The sequence below is a fragment of the Fulmarus glacialis genome, unplaced genomic scaffold (genome assembly GCF_000690835.1).
Source record: "Fulmarus glacialis isolate BGI_N327 unplaced genomic scaffold, ASM69083v1 scaffold15169, whole genome shotgun sequence".
In the NCBI taxonomy this organism is placed as follows: Eukaryota; Metazoa; Chordata; class Aves; order Procellariiformes; family Procellariidae; genus Fulmarus; species Fulmarus glacialis.
The window spans coordinates 1-14,946 of record NW_009231508.1 but is presented as its reverse complement, the minus strand read 5'-3'; the positions used below and the strand labels follow the sequence as shown (position 1 = coordinate 14,946).

Genomic DNA, 14,946 nt, shown 5'->3' with positions numbered 1-14,946 from the left:
CTTAATGATTCTGTGATTCTATGATTCAACTTTCATACCAGCTCTGAACCACACCAGCTGCATATCATTTGAAATACAGAGATAGCAGCATTCAGTTCCCCATAGGTTAATCCCCCTGATGTAAAACTCCAAGCTCAGATATATCTATTTCTATTGCAGCTCATGCAGATGTTTAAATCACAAAGGATCCAGCACGTGTGCCCCTGCAAATTCTAATGGAGTCCTAATAGATCTGGGTGCATATCCTCATGGCACAGCTATAACCAGCAATGGAAGCAGCAACGATGTACACAGCACTGATTTGTTACATGAGCATGGCCTGTAGAATAGACTATTATAGAAATGAACCCAAGCACTTGGAATTAGAGGCATAATATTCGACATCTCACAAGGAAGAGTGGGTCAGTGGAGGCTATAAAAGCAAGTGTAATATAGACTCAGTTTAGCAACAGTGATTAGATTGAAGCTCCTCCAATGCAGAAACTCTTCATCTTTTAACTTTCTAATAATTAAATCATTTCAAGCAGACTAATTGCTCAAAACATCTGGTTTCACTCCCTCTTTTTACTGCTACTAGTTGCTTTTCATTAGAAGCAGCTACCCATAAATCTGGAGGCTGGCAGTGCCCCTGGGGGAAGGCTCCCATAACTCTGACACAACATAAAACTAATGCACATGGAAATAAAAATCAACTTTGAACTTCAACAGTGTTAAGAATCTACAAGAAAAGGAGACCAGGATGGTGATACACTCTGTGTACCCTGCACTGCATCACGTAGAGGTTGGCCAGGGCCAGTGGCTTTCTTCCAGGGTGTATGAGCACATTCTGCAAAGCTGAGGTTTCTCCATAAGTATGCTCAAATTACATCGACTTTGTTACATCTTAGAAGTTCTTAAGTACCTACTAAATCCTAAGGCCCATAAATACTTTACAGCACTGGGCCTTTCATAACTTGCATGAGTTATGGCTATGATTCACTATGGGATCAGAGCAGCCACATCAGGGTATAATAAAACAAGACATTTCTTCATGGTTTATTTTTAAATGGAGAAAACTAATAGGAAACATAATTTATGTTTTTATAAATTATCATTATTTTTCTAGGTTTTCTAGCACAAATTTGTAAATAAGATTTTCTGGGAAAAATGTGATTGAGCTGGTCAAAAGTGACAGCAGATGTTCTTCTCACCTTGGTCATACAATAAACAACATGTAAAACTCAGGAGAATTCACTTACAGCTTTTGGGAAAATAAACCTTTTGAGAAAAGAATCAGGAAAAAAGAAAAAAAGACCATGTAAGAGAGTTGTATTTGAAATAGCATTTTTCCACTCGCACAACTGCAATCTTAGGTATTCCGGTATCAGAGGCAAAGTGCTGGAAATAAAAGAATTGTCAAAGGTGTGTTGCTAAAGCTGCACAACATGACAGAACACCATTGCTGAGATTCGTATCCTTGTGTCTCTTCTACATGCAGGTTTTGACCGACTTTGGTTTTCATGACAATGGAATTTTTCCTCCCCAGGATGGAAAGTAAGAACCTCTTCCTAAGCCTATTGCTCTGCTACAGTTTGCTCAGAGCTGCCAATGCTTATATGGTAATTGAAGAGAAGATAGAATGCAACGTGTCAAGGAGCAACAAAATGAATCTCCAAGACCTCCCACCCATCTCGATAGTAGGTTAGTAAAACCTGCCATTCGGTGCCAAATTAACAAAGATTTGCAGAAAATACAATTGTCAATTAATATGGATTATTCTGATAGCTTACTGCAACATTGCAATTTCATACAAATGCCTTAGTAGTATGCAGAACTGCAGTGGCAATGCAGCCACAGCATCCAAGAACGGCAATGTGGCAAACCACAGTTTAGAGTGGGGGGAAAAAAAAAAAAAAGATCAGACAACTTATTTTAGTTTCAGATTTCACTTCAGGTCCTGTCATACTGTAAGTCTTTTTATGCTGAAGAGAAGTGTTTTTCTGTTAATACGGGCATTAATCTTCCTTTGAAAGTCTAGTGCAAATAGAAAAAGTGAACATAACTTTTATTTTTTTAGGATCTGCTCTTGTGGCAGAGAACTCAGTTCTCTAAGGTATTCATACAACCTCAATTTACCTGTGTGCCAAGTGATCTTTAACCAGGGGAAGAAAAGAGCACTGCAAGGGACAGCCAGAGGTCATCCATTTATCCAAGACAGAACCAGCTATGTCCCCACCGTTACTGGCAGGTGACCATCTGTCCTGTTAGGGAAGAACCTTGTCAGGGCAATGCTTAACTCTTTTCTTCACAAAATATTTCCTAGTATCTGCCCTAACTCTTTCAATGTAATTTAAGCCAATTTAAGCTTTTTTTCTTTCAAGAAACTTGCAGCTATATGGGGATAGTTAGCTGCAGTATGTCATTCATAACTGTGTCAAAATTTTAATAATTCTAAAAAAAAAGCTTTTCTTGTTTAGCTCCTTTCTACAGGCTTTTAGGACTTTTGCTTAGAATAGAATGGTTTGGGCTGGAAGGGATCTTTCAAGGTCATCTAGTCCAACCCCCCTGCCGTGGGCAGGGACATCTTCAACTAGAGCAGGTTGCTCAGAGCCCCGTCCAATCTGACCTTGAATGTTTCCAGGGATGGGGCATCTACCACCTCTCTGGGCAACCTGCGCCAGGGTTTCACCACCCTCATCGTAAAAAATTTCTTCCTTATATCTAGTCTGAATCTCCCCTCTTTTAGTTTAAAACCATTCCCCCTTGTCCACAGGCCCTGCTAAAAAGTTTGTCTCCATCTTTCTTATAAACCCCCTTTAAGTACTGAAAGGCCGCAATAAGGTCTCCCCGGAGCCTTCTCCTCTCCAGGCTGAACAACCCCAACTCTCTCAGCCTTTCTTCATAGCAGAGGCGTTCCATCCCCCTGATCATTTTCGTGGCCTCCTCTGGACCCGCTCCAACAGGTCCATGTCTGCCCCGTGCTGAGGACCCCCGAGCTGGACGCAGCACTGCAGAGGGGGTCTCACCAGAGCAGAGCAGAGGGGCAGAATCACCTCCCTTGACCTGCTGGCCACGCTGCTGGTGAAGCAGCCCAGGGTACGGTTGGCCTTCTGGGCTGTGAGTGCACATTGCCGGCTCATGTCCAGTTTTTCGTCCACCAGTACCCCCAAGTCCTTCTCAGCAGGTCTGGTTTGCTTAAAGCAGGTTGGTTTCTTACCTTGTTTCCTGTATTTTCACTGCATTCTTGCTCAGGACAACATTTCTTTAAGGAGAAACAGTTGCCCCATACATGCATTTCCAATGAAATCTGAACCTCTGAATCCTGAGTTAACTCAAGGTTGTTTAACTGCAAGTTTATTAAAGCTTGTGCTGTTCTGCAGCCTCCCAAGCCATATAATTGCATGGCTTTTGTGATCCTAAGTACCTTCAGCCTCACACTTCCAATAATTTTTTTATTCCAATTAAAATCACAGATATAAAATACATTCCCTTCAGCTGATTTCTGTATCTTCTCGCAAAAACGTGCCCATGCCTTAAACATGGCAGATAGGCTATGTCATGCCATATTGCTTTGCCAGCAGACATCCAAGATAGCAAAAATCCCCTAACGCTGTCAGTCCTTTTGCTTTGGATGGTTCTGCAATGCCTCACAAAAACCCTTCCTCCCTCTCTGCCCCATTTGGTTGTCTGCAAGAGACACCTCCTCCGGCAGGAGCAGAGCATCCATGTATCCTCACCACTCCGTGGTGAAGCCTGGCTGCGCTGCTTTCCCATTTTATAGTCAACAGAGAGATGAAGCAATCAGCTGAGGTAAGAAAAGAAATCCACAGCAGATGAAGGGGCTGAATCTAAGCAAACAGCATAACCTCCAGCTCACCTTTACACTCGTTCTTCTCCTACACGCATACAAACAGAATGAACATTTGAGACTGAAAATGCAACAATTCAAAAGAGCAGATCTTGGCATAACACTCACCTCTTCCATAGTCCGCTTGTCTTGGCTGACTATTCCAAAAAGGAAAGTACAGAGCAAACCCCGCTGTAACACCATTGGCCGGGGCTGCACTCACTTTCCCGGGGCACGAGGCATTTCCAGAGGTATCCCAAGGCCTTTCTGCAGCCCACTTGTTCAAAGGCGAGAGGCCAGTCTGATCCTCCACTACCCCACACCTAAAGAAAATTGAAAAAATCCAAAGTGAGTAATAAAACTGAAATAAATCATTCCTCCTTTTCTCATTCCATAGAATCTGGCCTAAGTTTTGAAATAGTTTATTTTGGAGCTGAAATGGCACATGCTCAAACCTTTCTGGGTTTTATTTCAGACAACCAGTAGCCACATTACCTCTATTACTTATCAGCTAAAATAATTGAATTATAACCTGATAAAATAAATATAAATTAATCGAAAGCATGCATTAATGCATGGCATGTGAAGAGCGTTTGAAAGTCCATAGCCATGACCTTTGAAATGGGTGGAGGAAGAAGGTGCAGGAGAAAGGACACGCACTGACGTTGTTCTGGGTTTCAGGATACCAGACCAAGGGACCTTCTAGCCCTGCTGATACCTCGCGCCAAGAGCAGGAGGATGACAGCAGATCTCATCATTTTCACTGAAGTGAGCTGGGAATAACGTCACCTGCCTCACTCCAGCGTATTGTGAGACGTAACTGGAGGCCCATCCTTTTCCCCTGGTTTTTGCCTGACCCCGTGCATTACGCAGCAGCTGGATGAAGAAATGGAGCCGTGCCCTTCACGGCGCTGGGTGCTGAAATGACGGGGAAGAGTTGCGAGAGGGGGAGGGACTGCCTTGGAGACAGTCCTACAGAGGATGGAAACAGGTCGAAATGGGAGAAACTAATGCAAACAGGGGAAAGTAGCTGGAAAAACCAGCCAGACAGAAGCTGGAAGGGCGGGCGCAGAGGCGGCTCCTCCAGCGCTGCCACTGCTCCTCTGCCTGCATCCCCAGCAAAACCCCAGCAACGCTCGGGGGCGAGGATGAAGCCGCACATGGTAATATTTATTATAACAACAGTGTCAGGGCTAGAAGCTGAGAGGCTGGTCTTTCCCATCTCCACCACAGAAACAATTAATTTAGAGCAAATATTAAGAGAGTGTTTTAATAACCACAGCCTCCTCTCCCCTCCTGATACTGTCAATTTCTTTACGATTTATGAGTTATAATTTGTCATGCTGATATGTATAATCTGTTTTCGTATAAGCTAACAGAAAAATTTCTTGTCAGCTTGATTTAAACATTTTGGATAGAGCTTCCTATCTCAGTGGCATTTTCTTATACCAAGTCCTGTTCCTTCCTGTTGGCTACACAAAACAGAGATGAAGGCGTTCATGTTACAGCTCAGTTTTTAAATGTTGCTGTAGCCATACTTGAGTAATAAAACTCATTTGCAATCAGCTGTTTACACACCTGTCAATCAATCACAGTGCTCATGGTATCGAAAGATGGTATGTCTGGCTCAAATTCAATAAAACCTGAGGCTGGCGTTGAATCACATCTTAGAAGGTAAGCAGAGGATTTGCTAGCATCAACTAGTAAAACATGCAATCATCTAGCTAATACATGCTTTTTATAGCACTTCAAATCACAGTTGTATCAACAGGGGTTAGAGGTGTGTGTTATCAATATTTTCACAAGCCTGTATTACATTTTCCCCTATTGTCACAGACGAGATTTGTAAAGAGCTGGTCAGTTGGGCAGCTGTTGAAAACATGGTAGGTAGAGCATGAGGAATACGAGACTAGAGGCCAGTTGAGAAAAGCAGGTGTTTTACCCAACCCAGAGGAACTATAGAAGAGACAATTACAGCACTCATCTGTCAAAAAAAGCATCTCTACATTTCCATCTCATCTCTCTACTGGGCATCATTTTCTTCTTTACCAAATTTCTTGGAATAATTAAAGCACATTTACATCATACCAACGTTTAAACCTCTGTTTAATGACATCATATACCCTTTAACTGAATGTTATCAAAACAATTTTATAGGCAAAGCAATCCAGAAAATCCTGTACAATTGTAAAGAAAGTTAAATTGTATAGAAAGTTAAATTAACGTGGAATTAAATGGCTTACAAGCATCTTGGTTACTATCAGAAAGTTTCAAAGGGCAGCATAACAAAGCCAACATAATCTGCCAGCTGGAAGCAGATCTAAACCACTAATCCTAGTTAGTGCAATGCCTTTTTTAAGGCATGCTCATATTAAGTGACAATATCTTTACATGCTTGAAGTATAGTTTTTCCTCCCACTGTTTCTTAGAGATGTATAACCCTAACTATAACGATGCAAGGATAATAAATGAAACCCCCCAAAACAGTCCAAAATATGTATCCTTCATTCTGTAATTCTGTAAATCCTGGCAATTATTAAATATTCAAAAAGATGTGGATAGCAAATACTGGAATAGGCAAGGAGCCACAATTCATCGGTGGGCATATGTAAATTTTTTATCCCAATCACTCACTACATACAGGTAGTGCTTATTACAAACCTCACACACAAAGAATAAGGTGTCAAAAATACCATAACAGATTAGTGAGCTGGGAAGTGTCTCACACTTTAACAGTTTTGCTGTGTTAGATGCCAAGATGAGTCTTAGTCATGGAGTTTATATACAGTAATAAATAGCATTAGAGCTGATATGATAACAACAACAACTGCAGTAAATGCTATTAGCCCTCAAAGGATAACATGAGGAAGTTCACAAATACTAGTGATTTGATCTAAAGAAAAAAAAGTTACATCACACATAGTCTGAACACCCCCCCCCTAAATTTACTAAATCCAAGATTCAACTCTACAAATATTCACAAACCTTTCAAAGCTACAGGCACGTTAATGAAACCTTTGCAAGTAACGTTTTGTAAAACAAGATGGTAGGTGAAAAAGGAACAAAGAACTGAAGAATGAAATGTGGCGTCATACAGATGAAGAGTTTACGCCAAATCTGCAAAGAGTTTTTTGCTTGTGAAAACCAGCATACGCTTGTTAATTCCCGCCAAAATTATGCAGGTAACACCGCTTTTTAAAAGAAAAAAGTATGGAATTCTAAAGGTTTTTCCTATTTTTGTTCATGTGACTAATGTGCATAAGTACCCCCATCTTTTACACAGAGACCTTTCATTTCATTTCTCTGAAATTATTTTCCTTGTTCGCATCTGACCAAACAATGTGTAAAAAAGCCTTCCTAAAATACAAACATCAGCGCTCTTCTGCTTCACACGAGCAACAGTGACGGCACGAGTTCAACTCACGCTACATGTAAAAAAAGTGAGGACGGCTCCTAGAGATGAACATCCTCACTGCAAAACATGCAGCGATGAGGTGGCAATGCAGGTTATCTGCCTTCTCTCGCACAAAAATAGTATTAAGCATCTCAATTAAATAACATGTGCTGTAAAATTGATTTAATATTATGTTGTGCTATTCTCTTTGAAGATTTAACCAGAAGATCCCAGAAAGTCAGCATTTAGAGGACAAGAAATCTTCCAAGGTGGGTGCCTGTTCAGAAAACTTTGTTGAATTAGAACAGTTTTTTACTTCTGTAGTTTTCCTCAGTGCATTCATTTGCAAGGCTTTTACAGCCATTCCCCGATTTAAATAATTTACGTACAGTTTGAAGCTCTAAATACTGTAAAAACAGATGCAAAACATTAACGGTGGAAAGAAAACTATGTGATCTTACATTAGTTAGAGGCTATTGTTTGGGTTTGGGGGGGTCTTGTTGGTTTTGATTTTGCTTTTGTTTTTCACAGTCATCTCTTACGCAAAAGGTACTTTAACCTTGAGCTGGTTTAAGTATTTGTAAAATTATTTAGGCATCTGCCATAAAGAGGTTTCATTCCCAGTCACACCGTACAGGTTAACTGTACAGGCTCTGCAGCCCAGGGGCACAAACTCACTATCTGCTGATTTTTAACTGCAGGTGACAAAAAATTAAAAGAGGCATACAAAGAAGTTGGTATTTGGTTGAAAATGTTAATGAGTACTTTTATCAGATCAGTAGATTCAGACTGATAGATTTCCTTAATGTGTTACGCTAGGTCTCGAATGTGAAGTATTACATGGGCTGGACTCCTATATTTTAAAGATTGTCTAGAAGCGTAGAAAATAGCATTTTTAATATGTCATGATAGCCATTTATAGCCAAACCAGTCATTGCTGCAAGCAGAAACATTTAGAGCTCCTTCTTTTCCTTTCTAATTGATGTCTTGTGTTGTTAACTTTCCTTAAAGGACTTCCTAAATTCGCAGGATGATCCAGGTTGAAAGGGGCCTCAGGACATCATTTAGTTCCACCTTCAGCTCAAAGCAGGACATTCTTACGATCAAACTTTATCAAAGTATTTTGGCTTAAAAGCTCCTAAGGCACTTAGAGACCACAGAACATTTTACCTTAAAATTGAAACTCCTCAGAAACTACCAAGTTAAAAAAGTGCATAGGGTGCCTGTAGCTGGAGGGCTCCAGAGATCTTTCCCAGGTCCCAGGCACATGCTGATCAACCCAAAGCTTTCCACCTTTCCAAATCACAGTCAGAGAAGCAGCACTCCTTGGGTAGGCTGAGAGATCTTTTTCAGCTCACTTACCTGTGTCTGCAGTTAAGGATTCCCATGTACAAATCTGATGCACAAAGGATTACTGAGCTCCAAAGGCAGCTTGACGAACACACCATGCGAGGTAGAGCATTGCCAAGTCACCTCCCTCTCTCTCAGCCTCACAGCTCAGGAAACAAAGTGGGTACCAGCCCCACAGATTGCCAGGGAGGTTTCACTCCTTCATTTGAAAAGTTTGGGGATCCAAGAGTAATTCCTTACTTTGTTTTACTGATAACCTTGTTGTCTGCAGATTCTTGCATCCCTTTCTTTGCTGCTGCCACATTCTTCCCTACAGAGCATTTTCCAATGCTCTATCCAGTCATGTTTCTAATTGCTCAAAATGTGGGGCTCATGAGGTTTACCATTTTGCTCGGTAAGTTGGTCTCCAGTCGACATTTCCCATGATCCAGTCCCACCACATCTCTATATTGCTACTAATATAGGTCTCACTGCTAGCAACCTCCGACTCATCTCAAGCCAGAAGCTCCCATGGTTCACTTTCTTTGCACCTATGCTTTATTCTGACCCATAGTCATTTTATGTTTATATGAATTTTCATGTTTTTTCTTCTAGAAAAAAGCTGAACTGAAGATATCTCCAAAACCAAGGCCCATACCAGCTGCTGACTGTGTGCCAAACTTCAAAACCTGCAAACCACACTTGAATTCATGTTGTAACTACTGTGCTGTGTGCAAATGTCACATTTTTCAGACCATCTGCCGATGTCTAATTTTAAACCCAAAGTGCTAAGCCAAACTGGGAACACAATAAGGCTTCTGTCTTTCAGTAGCTTCTCAAATGTATATTTCAAACTGCCCCATGTATACAGCAACCAAAGTAGAGAGCTTTGAAGCTGGCAGCTTGGATTTGCCCCTCTTAAAAAAAATTGTCCATTAAATTTCATGGGGTGAATGCTATCATGAACAGGATGGTTTTTTCAGGGAATTTAGGTGGCAATCTCCATGTACTGCATGCAAGCAGTGACTGCAGGAAAAAAAAAAAATTATCGAATGCTGTATCAACCCTTAAAAGCTCAGAAAGAGCTCTGAAGGTATGGATGAAGCTCAAGGTAGCAGCAAATGGGTTTCTAGAAGACGTCTTTCTCTTGTTCTTAAGGGTCTTTGCCTTAATCTTGAGTTATCCAAGATGGCACAGGAGGAAACCCCTTCTTGGTTAAACTAACCGGAGAGATGTGGTAGGTCACAGGAGAGCAAGGAGGGAGCAGACCCAGAAGCTGTCCCCAACATTGACGATTCTTCATCTGCCAGACTCGAGCTCTTGCTTTTTACCTCCTCTGTTCTGTATCTACAATGTTGCTCTCCCCCGCTCCTGTACCCTTTTTTCTTCTATGGGCTTTTCTTGACTTTAGTATTTTCCCTTCATCCCACTGCTATCGCCAGTGACCACAGGAGCCATGTGCACTCCCAGGGCTAAAACCACATCTTCCATGTTCACTCCACCTGCCCGCTAGATGACTGCACCGGTGTCCCTACCAACGCTCTCTAGCTTTCACAATCAGATTTTTCTAACAATGAATTTCTAATCCCAATCCTGACTTTTCTGATGCTCTGTGCAGGTCTAATTGAAAGGAAACTTCTTTACTGATTTATTTCTAGGCACGGCTGAGGGCTACAAAAATCTTCCAGGCAGGCAAAGATGATACAGGTGATACTCTAAAGGGGCTCAAGCCATATGAACTTCTTTCTCTTCTAATAATCAATCCAAAGCCCAGAGCTCAAAACATAGGCCAGATGCTGACAGAAATGTTTGTTCATCTTAGAGGTATATCTAGATGACAGAGATTAATCTAAGAAAGAGCCCAAATGATGACAGGATGTCATTGTGTTCCTTATCTTTTATAAAATACATCAGCTGCCATATATGATGCAAGCTTGAATTCTTTTAAATGTACATAAGTATATCTTTTAATCAGATATCCTGGCTCTGGAATCTGTAAGCCATTCAGTTATGATAAAAAGAGCATGAGAAGGAAGAATAATACATTACAACGGGCTTAGGAAACAGAATTTGGCCCCTTCTTTTACTAGGTAAAGATGTAGATTACCGTCAAGTTGCTTCAAAATTCTCATAACTATAAGAAATTGTCCTTGGTTGATACTAAAATCATATAAATAATCACACAACAACTTCTCATGTGGAAACAATATCATTTTCTTACCAGACTGTCCAGCTGGTCAGAAAAATTTATATTTTACGAGGGTGGAGGGGAGCAGGAGGAGAGGAAAGGGAAGGAAGAAGAGCCAGAAATCAGACAGCTGTTCTCTAGACAGCAGCTCCCACTCCAGCTTTGCAGAATCACAGAATGGCTGCGGTTGGCAGGGACCTCTGGAAGTCATCTAGTCCAACCCTCTGCTCAAGTAGGGCCACCTAGAGCTGGTTGCCCAGGACCATGTCGAGACAGCTTTTGAATATCTCCAAGAAGGGAGACTCCACAACCTCCCTGGGCAACCTGTGCCAGTGTTCAGTCAGCCTTGCCATATTAAAAAAAATAAATGCTTCCTGATGTTTGACTCTCTCCAGTATGTCCATGCCTCTTGTACTGGGGAGCGCCAAACTGGACACAGTACTCCAGGTGTGGCCTTACCAGTGCGGAGCAGAGGGGAAGGATAACCTCCTCGACCTGCTGGCAACAGTCCTTCTAACGCAGCCCAGGACACCATTTGCCTCCTTTGCTGCAAGAGCACATTGCTGGCTCATGTTCAACTTGGTCTTCACCAGGACCCCCAGGTCCCTTTCTGCAAAGCTGCGATCCAGCTGGGCAGGCCCCAGCATACATTCATGCATGGGGTTGTTCCTCTCCATGTGCAGGACTTTGCACTTGTCCGTGTTGAACTGCATGAGCTTCCGATCAGACCGTTTCTCCAGACTGTCAAGGACCCTTTGGATGGCAGCACGACCCTCTGGCGTATCAGCCACGCCCTCCAGTTTTGTGTCACATGCAGACCTCCACGACGCCCCATCATCCAGATCATTAATGAAAATGTAAGCCACAGCTTGCGACTGTCAGCTAAGGAAATAGAAAATGCCGAGACCCACAACGAGGAGCTAGAGACATGGAAGCTGAACCAGGAAAGTACAGGATGGTGCACGCGTGCAATAAAGGAAGAGGAAAGATCCTTTCATATGCGAATGAGGGGATTTGTTTTTCAACACATATGCATGTACTTTTTAATATAGCATTTACATGTAGTGCATTTGGACAAATTTGATTTATTAATAAGCCTTTTTTGTAACTGGAATTGATTAGAAAGACGTTATGCTTTCTCTGCCATTCATCTATCACATCAAAGAATATATATAATCAAGTACTCCAAAATTGTTATTAGCCTTAGTGACTTTACTTGTCTGAGTAAAGATCACATTGCATGAGGTATTGATAGGATACAGAAATCAGTAAAACATGTACACCTAATATTTGCTTCCTGTATTTAGTTTGAACAGATATTTATATCGAGTTGTTTGTAAGTGTAAGAGTTCTTTAAGAGACCTATCTGAAATGTTATCAGCACACAGATAAAACATATGCATGACAAAGATGGAGTGTTTAAGTGTTTAATTTTTAGTTGCCACATACCAAAATGTCTCCACTGAAAACTTATCAGAATTCAGGCTTAGAGACAGACCCAGTAATGCTCCATGACAGAGTCATTTTTCTCCTAGAGACTAATGGATTTTTACCCTAATTACAGCTTAGTAGGATTAAACACAAATAAATCACTATTAGCTTTTCTGAATATTACCTGTCTTGTGTGAATTTAAAACAGATACTGTATTTTCCCACCCAAAGCCCTGACTTGATTGCTTATTGTCACACTCAAAGACCATAAAATCCAAGTTTATCCCGATGGATAAAACAAATAGTAGAATTAACATCTTAATGACTATACCAAACTAGCTCTAAACTCATAGTTTTCCAAGCTAATTACTGAAACTGTCTGGGAAACCCCAGAAGGAAAACAAACAACTCCTCATGTCAGTCTTTAGGGTCTTCTCACAGAAAGAAAGATTTGACGGAAGGTAGACCTTTTGCCAAGTTCTATAGATGAGTAAACAGTATCTGTGATGCTGCTTTGGCTGAAGGTGATGAAAGATTCAATAAAGTCTCTTTGAGATGCAGAGATAGCGCTAACCTCATGATGAAATGGATTATAGGAGAACCAGATGGAGATTTGTATAACCAAACTGAGGAGCCAAGGAAGAACTTGTACATGCCGTGCCCAAAGCTGATGCTGTGGGAGCTCTATTTTACAGTGCAAAAATTACATCATCTTAGTCCTATGGCAAACGTGCTTCTTGGACATGCTATTTGTATGATACTGCAGTCTTGAGGTCACTCACTGTACGGGTGTAGACATCAAATGACATCCAGGGCCAATGCAAAAATGCATTAAATTGTAACATTTTTCATCAAAGCATTTCAAGTTGAATTAGACCATTCTATGGCCAGAAGTGACTCTATAAACACACTAAATAGACCAATTCACATCCACCATCCTCAGAGGCATGACTGAGTTGCAGAATCAGGGCTGAAAAAGAAAATCATTAAAAACAGACTCCCCTAACAAACACATGAGCACTTCAGATTTTTTTTCTGTCTACTTCTGAGCTCTGAACTGTGCCCTTCTGGACAGCCTTCTCCACACAGATATCTCCAACACACAGAAGAAAACGCATGGGATGGCCTGCTATGGTTACTGCATTGCAAAATCCCAATTGCCACCGTAATACCTGTAAAAGATTGGTCACAGACACTTAATTTCCAAAACTGAAAGTGCACAGCAAATAGCTACTCATTTCCAAACAAACCTTATCTTAGATTTTTGTAGTATATTTAATAGTTGACAAGAAATAATTCCTTCTTGTGTCACATGCAAACCACGTCAACCACTGCATGCTTTTCTAACTGTGGGGATCAGAAAAAGTCTCATGTCACTTTTGATGGGCACCCCACCAAAGGCAATGAGTGAAGTCCCCCAGTCTGCTAAAGGCTGTGGTTAGCCAGTCACAACATAGTCATAATAATGCAACTGGGTGCATCACAGGTGGGCCCACACATTGGCCCTCCGTGAGCGGTTCTTTCATCTCTCTCTGTACAATCTCCAGTATGAGCTGTTTCAGCTTTCATTTTGCCAGTATCCAGGCTCCATTAGGTATTTTTCAATGGCATCATCACCTCCTGTCAACACGGGTATAGCACAAAGCATGGGAACACACACAATAGACCTTCAATGCATCTCCTCACTCTTAGTAGCTCCTTAAGCCTGTAAAATGGAAGCAAAATCTTGTGGCTCCTCACCCAGGTTAGATACACAGCCAGCTACAGGACCTGTTGTAATAGCCCAGTACTTATAACATGCTTAATGCCATTCTTGACCACAACAAAAAAGACAACACCTGCTCCAGAAAGCTCCAGATTAGAGATCCTGAGATGTTCTGCTGATAGCTTATCTAACACGCTTTAACAACGCTCCTGTTTTCTTCAGATCCAACAATATATTGAGGATCCTGAAGTCAGCAGGAGCTTGCAGTTCTGTTGTTGATTAGCTATTTCCAGTACATTGAACAACAGTGAGAGAAGTTGTATACCTAGAGAGGATTTGGTGGAATTTTCATCCCCTTCCAGCAAATTACCCTGATCTGGGGGCCAAGACACCCAAATGTCAGTCTGGCTTGTCAGCCTAGTTTAGGTTTTTCTGGTCCTCCAGAATCAACAAAGGTATTTTCAGCTTCTTGCACAGTTATATTTGAAGGAGCTAAGAAGAGGGGTGTGAACATTTGCCCCTCCCTTTTTTCTTCCCCACTGGTAACTGACTTTCACAAAAGGACCAGTTCAGCAGCATCAGCCTAAGTGCCCAGTGCCATCTTAGACACATCAGGAACACGCATGCAAGGCTGGCAGATGTAACATGGGACCTATAGGAGACTGTTCGCATCTGGAGCAGCAGCACAAGGCCAGAGACACACCAGGCTGCCTGAAAGAGCAATCAATCACTTTCAAAGTGCCCTTGTTAAATTTGTGGGGCCTGCAGATTACTTGGAGGTAATACAAAGATTTTATTGGCAAACTTCTCAGATAATATGCAGATGGCCAACATATGGCTAAGTCCCTCTCCCACCTCTCCCAGAAGAAAAAAAGAGGCTCTAGTCATTTCTGCAAGATTTTTCAGTGAACTGAAAAAAATATTACAATTGCTGCATGGCATATGCACACATATTTCTATCCAGGAAATCCTCTGCAATAAAATCCTGGGCTGAAATACGGGAGCCCTAAAATGGCTGTGGTTTAACCCAGTCAGCAACCAGGAACCACACAGCCGCTCGCTCACCGCCCCCT

At 41.6% G+C, this 14,946-nt stretch overlaps 1 protein-coding gene across 1 annotated transcript; it reads left to right on the top strand.

Moving 5' to 3' along the window:
- The first annotated feature begins 1,466 nt into the window (after window positions 1-1,466).
- Window positions 1,467-9,355, top strand: ASIP (agouti signaling protein). The gene is given in 4 exon segments (XM_009584607.1): window positions 1,467-1,680; window positions 7,435-7,461; window positions 7,464-7,489; window positions 9,165-9,355. Coding segments are annotated over 4 exon segments (411 nt in total). The 5' UTR covers window positions 1,467-1,499; the 3' UTR covers window positions 9,342-9,355.
- Window positions 9,356-14,946: the final 5,591 nt, after the last annotated feature.